Raw genomic sequence first — 25,283 nt, forward strand, 5'->3', positions numbered from 1 at the left:
TTCTACAGTGTTTGAGGGAGGCCATCTCGGACCCCAGCGCTGCCCTTACACATCCTGATACTGTGCCTCTCGACAGCCAGTAATGCAGAACGGGCACTAAGAGGAACAAATGCCACTGCAATGGTTACCTGGTACATCACAGGATCCACAAGACTGTAGAATCTTTATTGGTGAGAACATCCTGCCGTTAGGCTGAGAGGTGGAGTCAGAATGGGAGGGCTAAAATGTGTTACCTCGTTATACTGCAAGGATAAGTGCTTGGATGTCAGCAAAATTTACCAAGCTAAGTAGGGTAGGATCTGGATAAGATTATTCTATGCAACATATATAATATAGGCTGGTGAATTTGGTGAGATACCCTCCTTGGAAAGCCAGGGCCTTCAGAGCCCGTGGGTATCAGAGGCCCAGTTTCCCAGACACCAGTATCAGCCCACAAGACTCAGGCCCCGAGCTGAGGTCCGGACTCCCTGGACAGCTCCTGAGAAAGTCCGTCAGACGGCGGCAGCCTCTACTATGTCAGCCTTTGACTAGCCCTCATGTTCTCCAAGTCACACATTCCCTTCCAGTCCCTGAGGCCTGCTACCTAACTGAAGCGTAATTCAAAGACTTAAAATAAGTTTAATTATCTCTTTTGGACAGACACCTATATTTTAATTTTCTCATTTCCTCCTTTCACACCTACATGTGCTGTTAAAGAATGAAAATATACAAATGTGTCACCTAAGAGTTCCTTCTGTTTCCCTCACCCTTTTAGGTCCTATCAGTTATACTTCCAAAACATGTCGTGAACCTCCTCACATCTCTCCGTCTCCATTGCAACCACCCTAGTGCAAAGTCACCAGTGTCTCTGGCTGCAGGGCCAGGGCCCCTGCAGTGGAGATCTTACCCACCACCCTGCTTCCATTTGAGCTGTCTTGCAATTCATTCCTCACTTAACAGCCAAAGTGGCCATCTCAAAATATAAATCACAACATTAACTCTTGCTTACAACCCTACAATAGTTTTGATCACATGCATACAGGGGGCGGAAAAGCTAAGATCCTTTTTGTGGCCTTCAGAGTTGTACCTGATCTGCTCCCCCCCCCACCCCCGCCTCCCGTACAAAGCCTAAAGCGACTTTCGCAGAATGAACCAACAAACACCACCACAGGCAGGATGGAAGCAGCACCAGCTGAGAGAGACCAGCACCACACAGGCTGTGTTGAGAGGGGCTTTGTGCAAATCCCATGGGTAAGATGAATTTGTATACATTGAATTTTCTCCATACAATAAATAAGCATAATATAATATATAATAAATCAATCAAAAGTCAAGATAGCATCATAACAGCATCTTCTACTGAAATCAACAAATAAGCCTTTCTTTGTAGGTAATGAGAATGAGTGGAGGATTTTAAGCAGAGAAGTAACTTAATTCTACTTGCACTTTAGAATGAAAATTCTGGTTGCACTATAGAGGATATGATGGATGAGGTAAAACTATAAAGAATAGTGAAAAGGCACTGAAATAACTCAGGAAGCAGTCCTGAGGTTTCTAACACAAACCTTGGCAGGGACAGAGGACACATGAGTGAAGAGCTATTTAGGAGGTCAGGCATGGCCAAGGGAATCTGGTGGTTGATTCAAAGCAGAAGAGATACCCTCTCCCAGCTGTTCAGCCTCTCAAGGAGGTCATGTATCTCTACAAATTTCATTCTGTCTTCAACCAGGGCTCGTACCTATGAGTCACAGGGGGGTTTTATAGCACCCACTAACTGAGATTACTCACATGCCACTGACATCCCTGCAGTCCCCACGGTGACTGCTGTTTCAAACAGACTTGGGATGGACAGATGTAACTCAGGAGCCTTTGACTTCCAGGTCTACTGTTCTGTTCTTCACTCCTATCTCATCCAGCAGATCAGACACTTCTAAAAACACATCACCCCAAATTTCACAAGCCTTCTCCAAGGTTAATCATGCTTAGCCATTTTTCTGCCCAACAAACAAGGGGGTTTACACTACATTAATAACTTCCGATACTGTGGCAGCCAACCTCAATTTGATGTGGGGTAGGAGGTGATACAAGACTCACCAAGTGGCCTTTTATAAAAACTACATGTTCAGCTCCCTCCATTATGATGGCCACCCACACACGCACCAAGAGGATTCAGTGAGCAGAAAAAAGGTTGAGAACCACCCACTGCTTTACTTAAATATGAAAATAAGGGCCTATAAAATTAATTCAGCAAAGAAAAAGAAGAAATACTTTGCCAACCTACTTTATACAAATAAGAATTCTAAATTATACAGTGGTATCCCATATTGAATTCTAAGAGAAGTTACTCTGTGCTTTTGAAATGTTTTTTCTGTTTCCTATGGTGATAAACATTTTCAGGTCTCAATCTACTTCTCAGCAGGAACTACATATAGTTTAATGAGATAAATATTATGATGTGCTCCCTACCGAGAAAACCTCAGTGCCATTCTGTAAGAACCCAAAGTTAAGGTAGTGAAATTGTAGGGAAGAGCTTTAATGCTGTCAATATTCAAATTCTTTAGAGAAATAAATATCATATTTAATGGCCAAAAAAACAAAAAATACATATTCCTCTTTCTACTATCCCATCTCTACTTTTTTTACAGAAAATTTTAAAGAAAATTTTGTATATAACCTTGAAAGGGAAGTTAAGGTAGAGGAGGAATTACAATAAAAAATAGAGTATGCTAGCTTGGCAGTTACATAAAATAATTCAGTTTCCCAAAGTGTGGCATGGAGATGACTTTAAGTAACCAATACATTTACTTCAATGGTAACTAGAAATAACACAAGTAAGTCACCACATCTGTGAATCACTTATTACTGCTGAAGATAAGATTAAAGCAGGCAGAGGAGTTCACAGAGACTTCTTGTCTTATAGGCCCTACGCTCGGGAATACTCTCAGCTTTGAGCCTTGGGTAACTGACCCTTGCAACCATTTTTTTAATTAAGTAATAAATTAAGTAATAACTTTCAGACATAACTCACATATCATAACATTAACCCTTTTAAGTGTACAATTCAGTGGTCTGAGTACACTCAAAAGGTTGTACAGCAGCTACCTGTAATTCTAGAACATCTTAGCTACCTTAAAAAGAAACCCATTAGTAGTTACTAATTATTAGTTATTACTCCCAATCCCTTCTCTCCCTAGCCTCTGGCAACAGCTAATCCACTTTCTGTCTACGGATCTGCCTATTCTGGATATTCAAGAGGAACTGAATCATATAACATCGGTAGCCTTTTGTGTTGGGCTCCTTTCCCTTGCCATGTTTCCAAGGTTCATTCACGTTTGAGCACATGTCAGTGCTTCGCTCCCTTTCAGAGCTGACGAGATTCCATTGCACGAACATAGCACATTTTGTTCCCCCATTCATCAGCTGAATGGGTATTTGAAGTGATAGCTATTATAACTAATTCCATTATAAATGTTTCTGCACAAGTTTTTACATGGACGTATTTTCAGTTTTCTTGTGTATATACTGAAGAGTAGACGTGATGAATCATCTGGTACATTTATGTGTGTTAACCTACAGAGACACTGAAACACAGTTTTCCAATATGGCTGTATCATTGTACAATCCCACCCGAACTGCCTGAGGATCCAATTTCTCCATATCTTCACCAATGCTTTTGTTATCCTTTTATATTATTATTTGTTATTATTGCCATCCTAGTGGATGTAAAGTGGTATTTCATGCAGTTTTCATCTGCATTTCCCTAATAACTAGTAATGGCTACCTAATTCTTTGAAAGTATTCATGATACAGATAATATATCTCCTGTGTCCAATCTCATATACTTCGTTTCTTTGGGCATTACGTGCCTTTTTAACCCACTGCTGCTCTCTGCAATGGGTGTGGTTTATTATAGGTTCCTCCCACCCATTTCAGCCTCTGCCTCAGTTACCTCCCCAACAGCTATGCACTTTGACTATTAAGACTCCTTTCTTCTTCAACAGAGCCTGTGGTCCCCGCTTCTCTGAGGTCTGGCCTTGATCATGTCCCTGCTCCCATCCTGAGAATACCTACCCAACTCTTTCTCACACAGCCCTGCCCTCACCCCAGGAGCCTCCCTCTGATAGCCTTACCTCTGCAGACTTCAACTTTCCCCTTCTTCTCAGTTCTCTCTTCTGTTTCTCAGTCTCATTTCCCCATTTCCTACGTCCTTTCTAGCTTTTCCACATGCCAAACCACCTCTCCCCTTGACCCCAGACTCGTCCTGCCCCTCAAGTCCTCTCCATGCCCCTTCCTCCTAGTACGTCTGAGGCTACACGCACCACAGGCCTCGTCCCTAGCGTGTCCTTTCTCCTTAGCACCCGTACATGTTATCCCATTCACTTCGTCTACTCCTCCATTTCCCAACATGGTCTGAATTCTGTCTGCCCTTCGATTTGTGAGTAGAAGCAATGATGGAAGAAAACTGTTTCCAACTGAAGCGCTGTGATGGCTAAGGTATGTTTGCCCAACTGGGTAGTGCGGTACCCAGACTTCATGTCTAACAGGACATGAGATTAATGTCTGAACTGGTAGACTGAGTAAAGCAGATTGCTCTCCCTAATGTGGGGGGCCTCATTCATTCAAGTGAAGACCTAAATAGAACAAATAAGGCTGAGTTAGGAGGGAAGTTCTTTGTCCCTTTGAGCTGGAATATGGGTCTCCTGTCCTGACTGAAGCTACACCATCAGCACTCCTGGGTCTCCAGCTAGCCAACTACAGACCTCGGGATTTTCGGCCTCCACCATCCCGTGAGCCAATCTCTTACAATAAGGCATATTTATATATCCTGCGATGTATTGCTAAAAGAAAAACTGAGGCATATTTAAAATTTTAAGAGTTATTTGAGCAAAAACTGATTAGAGTCTGGCAGCACCACCCAAAGTGGCTGACAGGAGCGAGGGAAAGACTGTCACAGAGGAGAGCGGGAAGCAAAACAAGGAAATTATTTGACTGCCTACAGTGTAAAGACTAATTGGCTGTTTGTGACTGGGTGTCCTTAGGTTTAGATTTTGTAACCTTGAGGCATTTTAAGCTTTAGATTTTGGTTTGCTCACACAGGGCACCATGGTGTCAAAGCCAGCTCGGCCTAATGGCCACCCTGCTTAATTAACTTAACAATCTCAATTAATCAATCTCTCTCTCTGCTACTGGCTCTCTTTCTGCGGAGAACTCTAACACAGGTCCTAAAGCCCTGGAAGCCCCTCACCCCACAAACAGGCAAGCAAGCAAAAAACACACAGAGGAGTTTAGACTTGGTCTAGTGCACGGTGGCACACACAAGGCCTGTGGGCCGAATCCTGCCCTCCTCGTTTCATCCAACCCGGCACCTGGTTTCTACCCGGTGGCATCACTGAGTTCTTGCTTAACAATTAAGGGGTGGTTACATTTATGCAGTCCTAAAATTACATTTGGCCCTTTGAAGGCAACTGTGAGGCTCCTGTGGCCCCCAGTGAAAATAAGTCTGACACCCCTGGTCTAGTGGACAACAAAGAGAAATGAGCACTTACGCAGGGGATTACACTTACTGAGAGCACCATGGCACTAAGCAAGACAAACTGAAATGAGGGAGCATGAAAGTAAGGAGACTACAAAAGCAAGGTCTACAGTGATCCTCCCTGGGAGAATGAAAATGAAAACCTAAAGGATAAGGGAGGGAGGGAGGGAGGGAGGGAGGGAGGGAGGGAGAGAGAGAAAGAGAGGAAGGAAGGAAGGAAGGAAGGAAGGAAGGAAGGAAGGAAGGAAGGAAGGAAGGAAGCTACTTGAAAGACAGAAAAACAGAAGAGAAAAATTTAATTCCAGTGTTCTACTGTAAAAGGAGGGTAGAGTCAGATGGAAATGATAGAATTGAGAAAGGAAAGTAGGTTTTGGGGGGGTTATCTCTTAATTCTTTGGCATGTGGGAGATGTCTGATGGAGAAGAAGATTAATTCAATTTTGGACATGTGGCATTTGAGGTGATGGCAGATATCCAGGTACAGATGACGGTCTTCAAAGATGAAATGGACAGAAGTTTCCTAAAATTAATTTAGAGTTCTACCATCCCATGGTGACCTTTTATGCTCACCAGAATATGTCTTGTCTTATTCAAGGGCATCACTTGACATTGGGCATCAAAGTAACTGGCCACGGTTCTACCGTGCAGTTAGTTTATCAGCTCCATCACTAAAATCTTCAAATACAAGGTAACTCCCACACTAAAGCTATTCAGATAATTTACTGAGAACTTCCTTCCTTTCTGAAGCGATAAAAATTTGGGCACTCACATATCCTGAGCATTTACACTGTGATAAAATGATGCCAAGAGACAAAAACAGAAGAGCTCAACTATCGCAAATATTCAGCATTGGAACTACAAGATCATTACCCTCCCAAAATCCCCCTAGGTGGGACTACGTCCTTACAAGCCTGGTCTGGTGGACAATTCACCAATGTGCTAAAGACTGGGGTTTCTTCCTTCACCACACAACCACCACTTCTGTAGCCACCTGCTTCTCTTTCAGAGGGGCTAAGAGGATAGAAATAAGAGCTTAATCAGATTGAAATTTTCTTCCACAATACGGTTAAAAATTAATGCAGTGTAACTTAAAACCAATAAAGGCTGTTGCCCAAATACTCACATAAACACTATTAACCATTCAAGCAAAGATCCAACATCTTAGAATTAATCTCCAAAGGCCTCGATAGTGTGATCCTTTGCTTATTGGTCCTAACAGGTAAAAGACCGGCAAGTGGCTCGGCAGTGATATAGCCACAGGGCACACCATTGCACAGCGTAAGCTCTAACACCTGCTAAGTTTATAAAAAAAAAGGCCTTCTTAGTGAGATATATTACCATATACCTATTAATACCTTTGTTAAATGCTGAGGGAAACTGTCTGTACTAATCTGGAGATTCTAAATTTGTGTTCAAAAATGACAGAATTCCTTCCTGACAATATGTATTAGGCTATCATCTATTTTATTATTATTATTTTACTCCCTTAAAATTCTGTGGCTAATTATTGAAAAAGATGTAAATGAGGGTTAAATTTTTACCTGTCCCCAGGACATATACATTTTGGCAGACTTAGGCTGTATTTTCCAAAAGTGGTCACAGTGTTTCCCACCTCACATGCATTTCTGATATGTGACCCTGCCACTCCCCCAACAAGAAGTAAGGTCCAATTCTCCTGCTCCCAAATCTAGGCTGGACTCACTGATTCACTTGTAACAGTAGCATACAATAAAGTGATAACAAATGACTCTTGAGTCTAGATTGGTAGAGACCTCAGGGCTTCTTTCTCAGTCTCTGGAAGACTCAGTCTGCAGATGCCACCATGGGGTGAAAAGCCCAAGTACATGGAGAGGGCAAGCCGTCTCAGTCCAGGCACCAGATGATTAAAAAGTCATCTTGGAAGTGGATTCTCCAACCCCAGCTGTTTCAGCTCCCAACTGCTCAAGTCACGCCCAGCCAACTCTATCTAGTCATCTTATCTGAGACTCCAGATACTGTGGAGCAGAAAAAGCACCCTCTCCTGTGTTTTCTTTAAATTCCTGACCCAAGCACTTGTGAGAATAAAATGATAGTTGTTTTATACTAGCTTTCTGGGGGTGTGAAAGCATTGATACCTGGAATTTTTGTGTTAGCTAATGTGGCCATCCCTTTTCTCTATTGACAAGAGTCCACCTTATTCTTTCTCTTGACTGAAACTCTCATCCCCAAACAAAATTTTTTACCAAGGATAAATGTCCACTGTTAATTTCCCCATTTATTCTGAACGTTTAACTTTAGAAACCATCATATCCAATAAAACATTTCCTAGGGTTTGGTGTCTGGCTTATTTGCTTTTAAAAGCTTCTTTCTAACATCCTCTTTACTTACTGGAGTTATTTCAGTTTTTTCACACTTTTATTCCCATCTGTTTGAATTAGGTCACGTCTAAAGACAGGACTTGGAGCAAGATGCTGTGCAGTGAACTCCCATGATACGTGAACACTCTGTTGGGTACACAAATTACTCAGCACATACCACAACCAAAGCACATCTTTTGCTTTTTTAAATATATTTTATTGATTATACTATTACAGTTGTCCTATTTTCTTCCCTTTATTACCCTCCACCCTGCACAACTCCTCCCACCCGCATTCCCTGCCTTTAGTTCATGTCCATAGGTCATACATGTAAGTTCTTTGGCTTCTCCATTTCCTATACTATTCTTAACCTCTACCTGTCTATCTTCTACCTATCATTTATGCTACTTATTCTCTGTACCTCTTTCCCCCCTCTCCCCACCCACGCCCCCGCTGATAACGCTCCACATGATCTCCATTTCTGTGATTCCGATCCTGTTCTAGTTGTTTGCTTAGTTTGTTTTTGTTTTTGTTTTAGGTTCGGTTGTTAATAACTGTGAGTTTGTTGTCATTTTACTGTTCATATTTTTTATCATCTTTTTCTTAGATCAGTCCCTTTAACACTTCATGTAATAAGGGCTTGGTGATGATGAACTCCTTTAACTTGACCTTATCTGGAAAGCATTTTATCTGTCCTCCCACTCTAAATGATAGCTTTGCTGAACAGAGCACACATTTTAATGTTTTTAACAAAAAGACTATTCTTGTTTGATAGATAATCTTTTATAAATTTATTTATTTATTTATTTTGAGAGAGGGGAAAGGAAGAAGCAAGAGAAGAAGAGAAACATCAATGTGTGGTTGCCTCTCTCACACTCCCTACTGGGGACGTGGCCTGCAACCTAGACATGTGCCCTGAATGGGAATTGAACCAGCAACCTTTTGGTTCTCAGGCCAGCACTCAATCCACTGAGCCATACCAGCCAGGACTGATATATAATCTTTATATAAACTCTTTGAACCATTGCGTTTTCATAAATATAGTCTATTTTATAACTTGCTACTATATTTACAAGGTACAAATTTGCCACTCACAAACAACAGTGTAAAAAATCAAGCTCTTCATTTTCCTGATAGAACTTTGTTTTCCTTGCAGTTTTGTAACTAGTTGGCAGAGAAAAACTTAGCCTGTTGTTTCTAAGTGTTAAGCCACTTCTACATTAAAGTTTAGTCTTTTCAGAAGATATTCTGTTAAAATCAGGTATAATCCTCTCAGTTACAATTCAAAGCTTCCTTCTTAAGCTCTTTCCCATGCAAAGGTCTCCCCTCCTAGGGTCACTGCTTCCACCCTGCCCAGCTGTGCCCTCCACGGAAGGCAGCGCGGCTGCCTGGGGATGCTTTTTTACTGGCCCATATTTAGGGTGAGCAGGATGTACATCTATCTGGTCAATATGTCCTCTGGCTGGTTCTGGAAGATGTAGCAGAAAATCATGGGGCAAGGAAGCTACAGGCACTGGCAAGACAGTAGCTGACATAAGAGCCTGAGCATCTGGGACAGATAGAGAACGAAGTGAAGAAAGGAGGGGGCTGATGAGCAGGGAGAAAAATGAAGGCACAAAGAACCAAAAGGACTGGAGACGGGTGAAGTTTGAAAGAGGAAGACAGAGCTGAAAGGTTAAGAATGTCATTCATTTAATCAACTATTTGCAGAGTACCTCTGATGTGGTTATTCTGGAGTTTAAGATCAAAAGGAAAAGTGTTTGAGTAGCGTGAAGAGGTCAAGAACTGGAGGCTCGGATGATAGATAGAACACGCAAGGACAGGGACTCTCCGTGGAGTGTGGGAAGCAACAAGAAGGTGTGCAGGTGGAAGAGACAGTGGCCTCAGCCTCAAGAGCTATATTCATAGGAGTCCAGGAGCAATGGTCCTGGAGCTGCAATGAGAGCTGGAAGAAAGCTGTCATCTCTAGGACCTCGGGTAATGAGATGTGTGAAAAGAGTGGTCACCTGCAAAGAAAGGCAGCAGAAAAAGCAGTATCCTGGGAGGAGAGCCAGGTTTTCAATTAAAGTAAGGAGATAAGAGTAGTTCATGAAGAGATGTGGCTGCAGAGACATTTGTTCCACAAGGAATAAGAGGTCTAGAGAACAAGTATAAAAACCTGAACACTGGGAAAGAGAAGCCACCTCCGCCTGAGGGTAAGCTAGATACTGCAGAGGACTGCATTCTGCATTCAGAGACAGGGTTCTGAGACAGAGACAGGAGCCTGCTGGAACCTTCTGAGATGCATTCTGGTCTTGCCATTTTGGACAAGACAGACTGTGGATTTTACACAGGATTCCAAATATGTTAACAGTCATGACCAGGGTTAGTCTTCTTACTTCCAATAGTGCAACTGTGAAAAAGTACCTTAAACCTCTTTGAGCCTCAGTTTTTTTCTATAAAGTGAATTAAGTATACATCAAGAAGTTATGATAATGAAACAACACGATGTACAGTGTCTGACATGAGTAGTGCACAATACACTTTTCAGTTTGTTTTTATGGTCCTCCCAAGAAATCGTGACCAGGTACCCAGGGGATCAGACTGGTCAGTTCTACCGCCTCTCTCCTTGTGGTAAAAGCTGTGGTGCTGAGCTGAGCAGAGGAAACGAAAGGGCACAGAATGCTCTTCCTGATCTGGCCTGAGTCCCACTCAGTCAGCACTAGGTGGTAAGGGGTCTACAGAACATCTCGGTCCCAGGTATTTTCTCCCCTGTGCATCTATTACACCGCAGGCTCCTGAAGGACGCGCTCCTCCAAACGGAGGAGCCATTCCCCACGGGGCTTAGTCTTTATTAGACACTCAGAATGCCTGCTGCATGACTACCCACACAGAGATAAAATGGAACGGGCCAAGTTCCATTCCTCAGAAATATCAATTCCAGACGCTACATTTAGCCCAGTATCTCTTCTTTTGGTAAATGCTTATGGTAGTGTTCTCAAAGATGTCTAGATTTTATAAAATGTCATTTCCAGATTGAAGATTAAGTATCAACCAACAAAAAGGTGACAACCTAAAAAATAAGTCCATATACGGAGCACCCACTGAATAGGAGAATCCTGGGATGTTCATGTATGTTACTCATTATTTAGGATGACAGGCTATGCAGATATTTTGTATTAACAAATTATCAAATTAATAAAGAAGTTAGAAAAGAGAGTTAGATCAAATAATTCACTTAAGTACATCCCATTTTTCTTAAAAATTCTAGTTTTTAAAAAATTATATATTTTATTTTTAAAGAGAGGGCAAGGAAGGGAGAGAGGGAGAGAATGTCAATGTGAGGTTGCCTCTCACGTGTCCTCTATGGGGGACCTGGCCTGCAACCCAGGCATGTGCCCTGACTAGTTTTTGTTTGACATTTATTGAACGCCTATGATGTCCTCGTTGCCATTAAAGACAAAACTTTAGCATAGCAAGATTCTGGATTCTAAGACCATCTATCCCACCTTATTTGGCCATTTGATCACAGAACACTGCAAGTTAAACCCAGGATCCCTCCTCATCACGTGGTTCCTCCACCACTGACACCCCTCCTATTACACAGGCACATCTCACTTTACTGCAGTTCACTTCGCTGTGCTTCACAGATGTTATGTTTTTCACACGTTGAAGGCAAGACCCTCCACTAGCAAAAAGATTACAGTTTGTTTTACTGTGATGGTCTGGAACCTAACTCACCGTATCTCTGAGGTATGCCTGTGCCCTTTGCAATCCCTGAGCCCGTATTTACATAACACAACACAACACACACACACACACAAATGAAACTGATTCCCTACATCGTCAGAAACCCATTTCTGCCCGTCTCAGCCAAAGACATGAGTTCTCTTCCAAAAGAAGCTGTACATCATGCTGTGCCTAAGTCTTTGTGGGATTCGGAATTGATCTGGGCATTCACCTAGATGCCCAATGCTGCCTCTAACAAGGGCAACTAGCACAGTCAGACCCACTGAGGTTCCAGTCCCAGCTCTTCCAGCAGCATGGCCTAGAGCGAGTCACTTCAACTCTCTAACACCCAGCTTCCTCACAAAGTCTAGTATCAACCTCATGGGGCTCTGACGAGAACTAAATTAAGTATCGTAAGAAAATAGCATGTAATGGTTGCTTTAAAAAGTATTTACTGTTATTATTCTAAATCATTATCCTTCCCCCATAATGAAAAATGCCACTTGCTTGATGGCTCATCCTATTATTTAATTTTGTCACTTGACCTGACTCACCGCAGTAATAACCCCGTCACTGCCCACACTCCGTGTAGGCCTGGGCAGGGACTCACGAGCTTCCCTCTGATCCCAAGCCTGCTACAGTATTATCTTTGGAGGTTTCAAACAATGCGTGAGAAATCTGCAAAACCAGACTGAGTTCTTTGGGATACATAAGCCTGGTAACCTTCTTTGTCCTATAAACATTCTTAAGACTGTGCCCTGGATTTTCTGATACTGCATTCCACCTGAGAAGTCTTAACCTAGCCCCTGTCATCCCTGGACCTCTGGGAACTGTCTATCTACACACCAACGGTCCTGTCAGTTCCTCAGTTTTCCTCAATCTGCTGGCTCCATTCTAGCCTCACTTCCTCCCGGGCAGCACATAACTAAAGGTAAATTAACCAGACTACTCTCTATCAAAGCTCTTTAACTCTCTTCAACCCCAGTCCTTCTGCTCTATCTGGCAGGCGAAACTCCGACTCTGAACTAGTCCTTTAGCAGCCTGCCTCCTCTCCCACATTTGGTGAACAATGCTCCTCCCCGTAGGACTGCATAGGACTTTGCGGAAAACTGCAAAGCATTCAAATTGATACCAAATGTCACATCTAATTTTTCCTTGGGACAACCACACGTCTCACTGATTTTTTATCTTGCCTCTGGTCAGCTATTTTGTCCTCCTTCCTCCAGCAATTATTCTACACGTTTTCTACTCTGCTTAAGGCCTCAAGCACTGATGATTTTAATCACCACCTACATGCTAAGAACTTTTAAATTTTTACTTCTAGTACAGATCTCTCCCTTTAGCTTAAGATACATAACCAAATATTTGCTAAATATTTCTAACTGAATATACATGGTCATCTCAAATTCTCAGCTCTTTGCAGCTCCCCCATCAATTCTGCTTTTCTTTTGCTGCGACCAGCTTTAAATGGCCTCCAACGATCTGTCTCCTCATATTCAAATCCTTGCACAACCACCTCCTCCATTATACCATGGGTGGTCTATGCAACCAACACAAAAAAGGTGATGCTACATCATTATGAGACTGTTATGGAAAGACTACAACTTCCACCTTGGTCTCTCTCCCCTACCCCCTTGGATCACCTGCTGTGGAGAAGCCCATGCAGTGCAAAGTCTCCTCCCAACAGCCCCGTGAGCTCAAAGGTGGCACCTCTGGCCCAGTCGAGCTTCAGCTTGACTGCAAACTCATGAGAAGCCCTGAGCCAGAGCCCCCAGCTAAACGGACACCTGATCTTCAGAAACTGGGAAATAATGTTTGTTTTAAGCTGCTAAAATTAGGGGTGGTTTATTACACAGCAATAGATGTAGGGATAGAAAACAATAAGACTAATTATCTGCCAAAGACAGTCAATATTCAAACAGATTTTTAAAAGCTGTCTTTATGTTGCATAAGTTAACCCAGAACCTCCAACTGAATGTGCTATAATATAGCTTCAGAGAGTATAAGATTCCTAACAGTTATCTTAGGTACCTAGACAAAGACTTCCAACAAAACCAACTCCCACACTGACAGTGTGTGCTAGGAAGGAAGTAACTGCAAACATATTTTAAGCAAATGATAAACATAAAAAACTTTAACAAGATTAAAATGTCAACATTATATTTTTAAAGGTTTCACGTCACCCCATGGAATAATTTATAGACTTTATTTTTGTATGACCTAGGGCAACGTGGTAGATTCAAGTTCAGTTTATGAAGATTACAATTTACATACAAGGAGAGAATCTGTTCGCAATTTTATCCCAGGCTTATGATTGCAGGGTGGCTGCTAGGTGACTGGCAACTCGCACAAAAGATGAGTATTCCCGCCCCCACTGTCCCTCCCACCCCTCTCATCTGACTTTTTTTAGGGAGACAAGAGTCACAGTCACACTCATGTGAGAGTGTTTAAGGTGGTAATGAGAGTCACAGTCACACAGGCCATGACAACAGCTGACAGCCAGAGTGGGGGCTACGGAAACAGCAGGTGCATAGTTCTGCATCCATTTTTAGATGCAGTAGATCCTCATTATTCACGGATTCTATACCAAATCCACTCACTTGCTAAAATTTATATGTAACCTCACAATCTAACACTCACAGTGTGTTAGATAAGCTTCATTCTGGCATGAGTTACAGTGTTGTTGGCTGTGAGTTCACTGTTAATCAAAACTGTATTAAACAAGGTGTCTTTAAACAGAAACACACCTAAAACAAGGTTACATATTGTTTGATGAAGAGGTGACCAGAGAGTGTCAGAAACATAACCCTATACCTCCCTAAAATAATCTGATACGATATAACTACCTCAAATAATGAGAATCAACTGTATTTTTTTTAAAGTTTATTTATTTAGTTTTAGAGAGAGGGGAAGGGAAGGAGAGAGAGGGAGAGAAACATCAATGTGTGGTTGCTTCTCACATGCCCCCTGCTGGGGACCTGGCCTGCAACCCAGGCATGTGCCCTGACTGGGAATCGAACCTTGACCCTTTGGTTTGCAAGCCCACACTCAATCCACTGAGCTACACCAGCCAGGGCAGAATCAACTGTATTTTATATTTGCTGTTCCAATTTACTTTTGGTAGCTGTGGTCCCTAACACTGTAGACTACATCTCCATCAAAACAGAAAAACAATACAAAACACAGTTGTTAGACTGTGTCAGCAGAGGCTAAACCAAGGGGGTGGGCCTTGGAGAATAGGTAGAAATTAACCTTTACCAACCTCCTCTCCTACACAAGTTATCTCATTTAATCTTTACAATAATTCTATGACATGGGCTTTGTTACCTTCATTTCACAGATGAGGAAACTGGGACTCTGAGAGGTTAAAACAGTCAAGATTACATGCTAGTAACTAAGGGAGCCTGAAATCCAAACCAGAGTCTCTCACTCAGCGAACCACATCTCCGGCCCGTCATCCTCTGGGCGCTGCCACCGCACTGGGTCACAGGGCTCTGGGCGGTGGTTCTGACTGCCCATGACAGACCTAACTTAACACAGACCCGTGACCTGCTGGGGTTCAGAAGACTGGAATTCCCCTCTGGACCCCAGACAAAGATGTTACAGAGCAGGTGTCAACACTATTCTTTAAATTATTCTTAAAACCCTCATTAAAGAAATTGGAAGGCACTAGCCTAGTTTTTTTTTTATCTAAGAAAATCAGATGTATAAATTCTATCCAAAATAAACCACACAGAAAAAGTTGCTCATAACTGAAGAGTTTAAATTTGTTGCATAAAATTAATCTACTTAGTCCTGGCCCGGCAATTCAGTTGGTAGGGGCATTGTCCCAGGCACCAAAGGGTGAGGGTACCACCCCTGGTTGGGGTGTGTATGGAGGGTGGCCTATCAAAGTTTCTCTCTGTCTCTGTGTCTCTCTCATCAATAAAAATATCCCCGGGTGAGGATTAAAAATAATGTAATAATCACTAGTTAATTTATTAAAATGTTCACCTGCTTTATTCTAGTCACATTTTCTCAAAAGTCTATTGAAAAAAAGAAAAATGTATAGACTAAAAATGGAACATTAAATTAATATTGTGAACTAACAGTACCTGTATAGTATTTTTCATGGACTAGCCATTCAACAAAAGTATACTCTATTTTGGTCATATTTAAGTATGTCTTCTTTCATTACTCTGAGCAGACCATTAAGTTGAACACACACACAAACAGGCACAACTTCTTCCCAAACCAAACACATTCTGTTTATACAGTGTTCCACCAGGCAAAAGATCTAGGAACAAGAATGAAATACTACTTAGTGCTTTGGTTATGAATGTTTTTTTTTTTTGACAGAAATGAGATTCTGTTAAGACTGTGCTGAAGAGAAAGAGGATGAAAAATGCAAACACCTATGAACCCACAGACACACTCAGCAGAATAAACAAAATCTTTCCAACCAGAAAGTTCAATGTCTAGGATATGTAAATATTCAAACTTTGTACTTCATTTTATAAGAGAGACACCCAAAGAAAGTAACAGAATTTATTCAGAAATAAGATTTCAGTATTTGCCATGGGATTAACAGGGGCGTGGCCTCATCTCCCATGCATGCACCCTGATAGGACAATGACTGGCAGGTGACGAAGGACTCCCTGTAATTCATGAATAGTGTGGTTTCAATATAAGCATGTTACTGTGCTTTGGAAGGTATAAAATTATTAATCCTTTTAGTAACTTCTAGTTAACTAACTCGTTCTCTAACAATTTAGAATAAATAGGAATGTATCCTAATATTTCATTAAAATGCCCAATTATATTGATAACTTAAATATTAAGTGTACTTCATGATCCAATTTCTATTTTTAAACTGCCTTAAGCCTAAAAATAGAAATGATACATATCAATAGGAAAACACAGATTAGTAATTTTTAAGTCATTAAAAAGACTATCTCCTTTCTAGTAAGCAAGGTGGTAAACAGCAGCTGAGTCTAACACCCAAAGCCCAAGTACTATGCTTGGTCTCTGCCTCCGTTTTTCCATCTCCCATCAGTCCTGGGCGGTTCAGACTCCCGTTGTATCTCCAGTGACAGTAGTACAAGACACAGGACAATAACCTTACAGATTCAAGTTCACTACTTTTTATAAACTCTGGTAAAATTTTTGATAGGAAAGAAAATTATAATCCTTAGTGAAATAAATTTGAGGCCTACAAATGACAGTTTTCACTGCTGTAGTTTTAACAGAAAACTAAGAATAAAAGGTTTCTTTTCTCAAATATTTGCTCAGCTCTCAAGCGTTATGTATACCAACATACTGGCTACAACTGGTAATCTCCAGTGGTGCAGAATGGTGTTTCCGAAATTCACTGTCAGGTATTAACAGACTGGTGGCACAAGGCTACTTTCCAATAACATTTTAAAGCACCGGTAAGTTCCCACGTCAATCTAAAAAAGTCTCTATGGCTCGGATCACACTTGAAACATAAAATAGAAATTTGATAATAATATTTCTCCCACACTTATAACACTGTATTTATTTCCAAAAAAATTCCTGTATTCAGTTGGCAGTTTTCTCCCACGTCTCTTCAAGAGTTTATTTCCAAGAAGGCAGGGAAAGACCAATCCTGAAAGCCTCACTGAGGGTCCTTTCCACTGAAAAGTAGCCTGCAGGGCAGACACTTTCTGTGGTAAAACAAACAAACAAAAAAAAACACAAGTATGGCATTGAGAATTTCCATGATTCACATCAATCCTGTGTCATGGCACAATATCTGAATATTCACAGGTAAATTCTTTTTTAAATCTCATAAGATAAATTGAAAGGGCAGATTATCAATATTTTACCAAGTTAACTGGCTTTATAGACCCTGGCTACTTTTCATTCTTATGTCAGATTTAAGATAGATAAAATTTTCAGAAATACTAATAATTTAAGAATAATGTATAGTAATTTACTTATTAATTCAATTAAAATGAACAGATTGCTTCAATCACATTTGGCTAAAACTTTACCCTTCATTCCACTTTTTAAAAGGTTGTCAATTAGAAGACCACAAAGAATTTCCAGAAACCAGAGAGAGAGAGAGAGAGAGAAAGAAACTGGAAAACTTCCCACTGACCCGAACACAGGAATAGTTCAGGAATGGGCCTAAGCAACAATCCAATTAAGAAAGCAGACAGTCAAAAGAAACACATTTAAAATAACCACACAGTAGTAATTTTGACAAGTACGATAGTCTCTAAATCAATGCAATTAAAAATTTTTTTAAGTCTGAAATGACTAAAACTGTTAATAAAAACATGAAAATATTATGACATTTATCTGAAAATACAAAAAAAAAAAAAGCTCTGTTACAAGTTTACCAAAGCCAGTTACATTCTCTAACATCTATAAATCCAGAAGTCCTGTAATGCATGATGGGAGAGGGACAATGGTTTCACTCTCATCAGACATCTGTGATTCAGATGGTCCACAAAACACGGCTCCAAGATGAAGGGAAAACCACCACCACCAACTCTGTGGCCTCTTAGGAACTGAGTGAGTAATATAAGCTAGAAAGAAGGCAGACACAGAGAAAAAAGACCTGCTGTTATAGCTGCCCCTCTCCTAAACCAATCCAGAGACCTGGGTTCATGTTCAGTTTCTGCCAGTGACAAGCTGTGTATCTTCAAATGTCTTTGGGCCCTCGGCTTTCACACCTAATAAAATGAGACGGTTAGGCTGGTCAGAATCTACGGTTTCTTCCAACTCTAAACCTTTTAACTCAAGTTAGTCCCTTTCTACGAATTGTGGACAACTGATAAATATTACATCAGGCTTTTGTGCCATTAGTAAAATATAAGAAATCAATACAGACCACTCAACTATGACTAAAAGATTACACTTAAGCTGAGGCATAATAAAATGGCAAAGCTACAATGTAACAAAGAAAGAAAAAAGATACCGCATTTAGCGTGTTCTAAACTAAAGCAACACAAGCCATAACCAGAATTAAATATATTATGAACCAGTACGCAGATAATTCAAACACGCCAACTAGTGAACAATCAGTTGTATTTAATGTACAGAAAATGAGACTATTAGAAAATTTTGCTGGTTTTAGTATTATCTAAACACATTCTGATTTTGTATATAGTAAAAAGAGTAAGAGTTAGTATAAATAATTAATCATAAGACTTTATTTGTTAAAAATCTCATATATCAATTACCTTTTGAAATGACAAGTGATACTTATATTTTAGGCAGAGTACTTTATATTTTTATTTTTGTACCAAAAATATAAGTATATTATGAAAGCAGTTTAAGAGGAGGCCAATACATATTTAGATATTTAAGAGTAATTTATAACTCAGCTGAAATGATCTAGCATCAACCCGGCAGACAAGCAGACACAATTCCTCAGAATTCTTTACTACTGCCTTTCTCCACTCCGTAACAAAATTACTTGATACAACATCAGCAGCATCACCATCATCATCTTCAATGAGTGTTTACTAAGCTTTTATGCTATGTGCAAAGCATTCATATTAAAATTACAGAAAAATATAAGATATCAGTCTCTATAGCTGAGGATGTTAGTCAAATTAGAGAAACAAGGTATATTTATAAACACAATAAACAGTATTTTACAAATTTGTATTATTAAGTATCAAAGAAGTAATATAGGTAATGTACGTTATAGTAATTCAGAGTAAGGCAAGCTTTACAAGGCCTAATTGGTCAGGGCAGTTTCAGGAGGAGGAATGCAAGCTGGGCAGTAAAAGAGGAGGAAGACCTAACGCTAAGCTTAGGGAACACGAAGCAGCTCCTTGCTGCTGTTCGGAACCTTACAGTACTCTCCTCATACTAATTATGCCTGAAAGGGATAAACAGGCTGAACTACATTGAAAGTGCAGTCAAGTAAAGAGGCACCGGGTCAGCAGAGAACACAACAGGATATTAAAAAGGAAGTTTCTATTGAGAACCAAAGACAACTGATGTTCCAAAGCAGGTGCCAGAACACTCTCAAACTTTCCAAAGGCAGTCTAAAGACAGGAGTGTTTAGGTGTGTTACCCTCTACTCCCAACACCAGTGGGAAGCGTCAGGATCACAGAGGGGGTCCTGGAGAAGGGTTCCTTGGGGAGTGCTTTGGGAATAAGTATTGCCTTCAAGGGGGTGAGTGGAGGTGGGTGCGTGTCCTTCACCTACAGCCTAGGGGGAGAGGCTTTGATGGAACCACTTGAAGAGCCTGATTTGTGTCTCACACACGATGAGGGACATAAACTAAACAGGGACCTGATTCATCCCTGGGAAATCTAAAGATGAGGAGCTGGATGAAGAGGTAAGTGAGGGCAAATGAGAGATGGCTGAGCGGGGACCACTTCCAGAGTTTGCCTGGGCAAAGGAGTGCTACGTATGGAGCAACATGGCCCTATGGAAAAGATACAGAGCAGGCTGGAGTGGGGTCACCTGAGTCCATCCAGAAGGTTACCTGGAGCTTGAACGGACCTCAGCAAAGTAACGTGAAGGTCCTGCCAGATCCAAGAGGCTGAGGAAGGAGTAAGCAACCAGACAGAATTTAGAGACATTCTCACTTCCAAGCAAGTTGAGGGGAGGAATCTTGAGCAACTGAGGTGGGAACTAGAGAAACCACATCTGCTGCTCCTTTTTCTTCTCTTCCCTTCTTCCCTGCCCACCTTGGGAGGGGTCAGAACCCAGGATGGCAAGACAGAGGAAGAGCAGAAATGCCCAGTCAGAAGAAAAAAGTCACTGATGCCCCCTTCCCAGATTTCTGGCTTCCCTCTTGCAACTGGCAGAGTTAGGGAGTGGGCAGGGGAGAAGCTTCATCCTCAACTCAGTCTACTGTGCAGTGTTTATTCCTTGGTGTTAGACATCTTAATAATCAAGCTGAGACCTTTGCAACTTACCTACCAAAGGACAAGTTGCATTATCTAAAAGCAACCAGAAAGTCAGGTTGATCCACGGGAAGGGGACAAACCAATCTCACAGAGTAAATTGAAAGGGACAGTGAGTGACAAAAAAATAAAGCTGCTTCATAATTATATCCCACAAGTGCTGCTTCTCAACAGAATGCATTAACGAGCCAACAGTGTAGTGTAGAAAAAGTACATGAGCGATCCTATAAAACAGAACTCACTCCACCCAGCTTCTCTGCCAATTCTGAGATGCTTCAGTCATTAACAAACCCAGAAATCTGACACAACGTGATTCAAGAATTTCAACATGAACAACCTAAATATAACTGACGCGCTTCAAAAAAAGAGACTGTGTCTCGCTCTCTGCTGTGTCTCTAACACTTAGCAAAGTGCCTTCGGCATAAAAGGCGCTTAAAGAGCTGCTGCTCTCCCATGTGGCAGTGGGTCTGTTGGGTTCTTAGGAAAGAGAATCTCAACAATTATGTCTGCAGCTGAGACGAGACTGCTTTTTAGATAAAAATATATTAAGCCTACTGTGTGTAAAATTATAATATACATTGTTTTCACCCTTATCCTTAAATAGCCAGCCAAACTGCCGCAAAATGCATGTTGTATTTTTCAGTACTGTGCTATGACAAAGCAAATTAATATGAAAAATTTAAACTTCCAACAGAAAAAAATTATTATACATATTTTTTAAAAGTGTAGCAGAAAATTCTCCAAAGAAATACAAGCTCACATAAGCCTATTAAATACAGAATGGCTTATTTTAAAAAGAGAGAAAAATTTAAAAACGTATTATCCAGCGTTTTACTAATATTGTACTTTGTTGGCACCTCTTCTCAGTCACAGCCTGAATCAAGAGCCTACTACCTCAGAGAGTTACAGAAGCATCGCGCCTCTTTAAAGACTAGGGAACTGAGGCTCAAGAGTTTAGTGACCTGCCCAAGGTCACAGAGCAGGAGTTTTAACTCAAGACAGTTTGTCAGGTTCCCAGGCCATGCTGACTATAATGCTGAAGAGTTGAGTTCTACCAACTCATTCCAAAAGAAATAAAATCGTGTTTGCGGTTATTTGAAATATAAGCTATTGTCAAGTTCCAACCACAGTTCTATTAACAAACCTATGCTGATGTGAATTTATTAATGAATTCATTACAAGTGAAAATTCTATATAGCAAATACCAGTAAAGACTAACAGCTGATTTATTTATACTAAAGCTACCATTCTTATGATAGAGTATTTATTTATAATGTGTATGTAACTGTCAAATTTGACAGTTTCCAAAATGGTGCATTAGAGAAGCAGGTCTTACGGTAGGTTTCAGAAGGTGAAGGGTGTTACCTGCAACAGAGTCCTTTTACCAGACTGTTTCATTCTCACACCTTATCTTAGAAATAAAGACAAGAGACAGGGTGGGAGAAACTCTAGATATTTCAGTACAACTCAGTGTTTCTCAGTCTGGGATGACCCCCCCACCCCCACCACCACCACTCTCACTGCAGGAACATCTGGCAATATCTGGACAATGTTTATTGTCGTGACTGTGTGTGGGGAGAGGGTGTTACTGGAACCTACTGTGTAGCATCTGCTAAACATCCCATAATGCACAGGACAGCCCCACCCATTTCCAATACAGGATTATCCAGTCCAAAATGCCAACAGTGTCAAAGTTGAGAAACTCCAGTGTAACAGAATATCTGAAGCACATAGCAGGGTAAGTGATGCAAGTGTAGTGACTGTAACTATAAACACTGAACCTGAAGTCCACGCCACAATCAGTAAAGATCGGGTGCAGTACTCAAGGCAAGATGCCTGACACAGGGGCAGCCGCCTGCTTCCTTAGAATCAAGGTAGGTAGTGGGAAGAGTGAAAGTGACAGCAACTTCTATCAACACTCCCACCTTAAACAATTGTGCGATGTTATTTTTTTCTGATAAAAGAAAAGGAAATTGAAAAAGCATAAGTAAAGAGAAAAGTAGTTTACTGGAGAGATGAGAAACTTCTTTTATAGAACGGTACACAGTTCCACCACCAACTCCTGAGGGTTTCTAGGACTTAGAGCAGAGCTCTGCAGGGTACAGTCTAATAAAATAAGAACAATGGATGTTGTGGACACACCGTAAGAGAACATCAGAATAAATAAATATCCACGTGCTTCGTTCTGGACATCAATATTCTGAAGATCCAATACAATTTCAAGAAGCTTGGCTTTCAGCTCCCAAATGCACACATGATCTGACAGTGTACTACCATTCCTTCTTGGGCCTGCCTTTTTCTGAGTTTGGGGACTCTGTCTTAAGAAGAAACAGTAAAAGCTGGGCCAATAAGCAACCTACAAGACAGTGCTGACATAAAACAAAAAAACAAAACTTTGCCACGCGTTGCCTTGCTCTGCACGGTCGACTGCATGCATCCTTTCCTGTGCTCTTCCTCTCGACCCCTCGTCCTTCAGTTCTTTCATTGTATTTGTCTTTCTACCCTCAATCACATCTGTTCAACAAAATCTTTTTATCCTCCCCATCCCCTTTCACTCCCGTCTCCTTCTTTTCCTCTCTTCCAACTCTATCTTACTTTCTCAAAAGTGCCAACCAGTAATGGAATTACGTGAGAATTTTAGAGATAAAGAATCAGACTTTCAGGCAGGGGTGTCCAATCTTCTGGCATCTCTGGACCACACTAGAAGAAGAGTTGCTTCAGGCCACACATTAAATACATTGTGACACATAATCACATAAATATCTCACAATGTTTTAAGTAAATTTATGATTTTGTGTTGGGCCACAGCTACCCAGGGCTGCATGCGGCAGGCGGGGCTACAGGTCGGACACCCCTGCAGTTTAGAGGTTCCCTAGTAATAAACCCCACAATGCCCACCTTACTTCAGTATACCAACACTCCTAACAAGTGGTTAGCTGAATCAGCTTAATGCAACAAGGTTTGTTACCTCAATTAACTTTCAGAAACCACCAATCTCTTCTTCTCACTTAATGGGTATTGAAAGATTGCACCTGAGATCTCAAACAGGGCACAATACTCCATCTAAATTGCTCCTGCCTCACAGATACCAACTTTCTCAATATCAACATTTACGAAACCTGTAAACACTCACCATCCAAGTACCACCCTGAACTACAGGTGGCCAAATTTGCAGGCCATTTGCTTCTTGATAATTATCTACTGATAGATTAAAACAGTTAACTAAATACAGACATATGACTCATCTAATAAACCTTATTTGACATTCTGTCAGGATAAGGAATGACTTACTAAATCACAAAAATGTCAGGCAAGGTATGTTTCACCCTCCTACACTGCTTAGAACGTTTAAACTCCCGTTAACTATGTAACCAATAAGAGATAATGACTATTCCGAAGATTTCGGGTCATGTTGGGTAAATACGGTACTGTACTTCATAAGTGTAGTGTAATGCCTCGTGGAGGCTTGGCGCATGCATGAAAGCAAAACTAATAGGACTGATTACTGTGAGATAAAGGAATTCGATCCTGAGTTGCTCTGTGCTGGCTTGCCCCTAAATGGCAGAGGTGCCAGCCCCACTCACTGGGTCGTGCCTCTGACCTGTCTCGTTTAAATTAATGTCACCAGCATTCTACTGAAGTTTGAATGCTTCTTGAAGATAAGTCTCTCGCTGTTGCATCCCCGCAACAGCCCCCATCAACTGGTCCCGGGCGCAGGGCTCACAGCTTCGCTGCCCAAAAGGTGATCCACGCGCAGCCCCCGCGGGTCGCCGCGGTGCCGACCCCCACGGCCGCCCTTACCTTGGTCAGCTGGGCGATTTTCTTGCTCATTTTCAGGTGCAGGTCCTGGCTGTAGTCCATGCTGTGCCCCGCCTGCTGCGCAGCGGCCGGCGAGGGCACGAATTTGGCCGTCCCGGCCGCCGAGCCGCCGTAATAGTGCTGCTGCCAGCTCATGCCCGGGGTCGCCATCTTCCCGATAGACCCCGGCCGGGACACCTGTCCCCGCGCCCGGGCGGCGGCCCGCGGAGCCGCGCCGTCTGGTAGGCAGGAGCCGGAGCGGCCGCCTCTGGACCCCACAGCCGGCGCTCTCCAGCCGCAGCTGCAGGCGCCCTCCTGCCCGCGGTCCCCGGGTCACCCCCGTCCAGGGACGGGGCGGACCCGCCAACCTGAGGCCGCGGACGACACCAGCGCGGGGCAGACGCCCGGGTCCGGCAGCGACAACCCGGGGCCCGGCCCGTTCTCGCCCACTCTTCTGCTCGCGCCTGGCGGGGGCGTCGTGGGCAGCGTGTCCCCGCAGGTCCCGCTTCCACCTGGCACCAGGGACCCAGCGGGACGCCGCGGCCGGAGGGCCGAGGGCGGAGGAGGCGGGGCGGGCTGCTGCGAGGGAGGCGGGGACCTGGAAGAGGACGCGGGAGCCGCGGAGCCGCCGTTACCCGGGCGCGCGGCTCCCTGCCCGCGGAGCGCGCGGGGATGGCGACGTCATTTCCCCGCAGCCAAGCCCCGCCCCGCCGCCGCCAGCTGCACCGCCCCGGGTCCGCACGGGCGCCGCGGGAAGGCCCTCCGGGACTCTCCCGCCAGGTGTTTCCTCCTGCTGCGGGAGCTCCCTAGCCCGCGGCGGGTGGTAAGCCATGCGGCCGCGCGTGCGGCTATATGTAAAAAAAATTCGACCAGAGAAGATGGGGTCGTGGTCACCTTCAGTTTGCAGAACGCGGATCGTTGGATGTACTTAACCTTTCCACGTGCAGCGTCGCGTGCGATGGGCCCGACTGGCTCTTCCCCAAGAGACTCGAGCTCACATGCAGCCACCCACCGCCCCCCCCCCCCCCTGCCTGGAGACCTGGGCACTGA

The 25,283-nt window shown here is 42.6% G+C and overlaps 1 protein-coding gene across 8 annotated transcripts in view; it reads right to left on the reverse strand.

Moving 5' to 3' along the window:
- The window catches only part of FAM184A (family with sequence similarity 184 member A), a 111,249-nt gene extending 86,469 nt beyond the window's left edge, over window positions 1-24,780 (reverse strand). For all 8 annotated transcript variants that reach the window (XR_006786097.1, XM_045842518.1, XM_045842517.1 and 5 more), the window contains exon 1: window positions 24,237-24,780. Coding sequence is in view for 7 of the 8 variants with exons in the window: in XM_045842518.1 (XP_045698474.1) it covers window positions 24,237-24,404 (168 nt within the window). In the remaining variant the exon portion in view is untranslated. The remainder of the gene's footprint in view (window positions 1-24,236) is intronic.
- Window positions 24,781-25,283: the final 503 nt, after the last annotated feature.

Source organism: Phyllostomus hastatus, unplaced genomic scaffold (assembly GCF_019186645.2).
Source record: "Phyllostomus hastatus isolate PE091 unplaced genomic scaffold, TTU_PhHast_1.1 phas_contig_40, whole genome shotgun sequence".
NCBI lineage: Eukaryota > Metazoa > Chordata > Mammalia > Chiroptera > Phyllostomidae > Phyllostomus > Phyllostomus hastatus.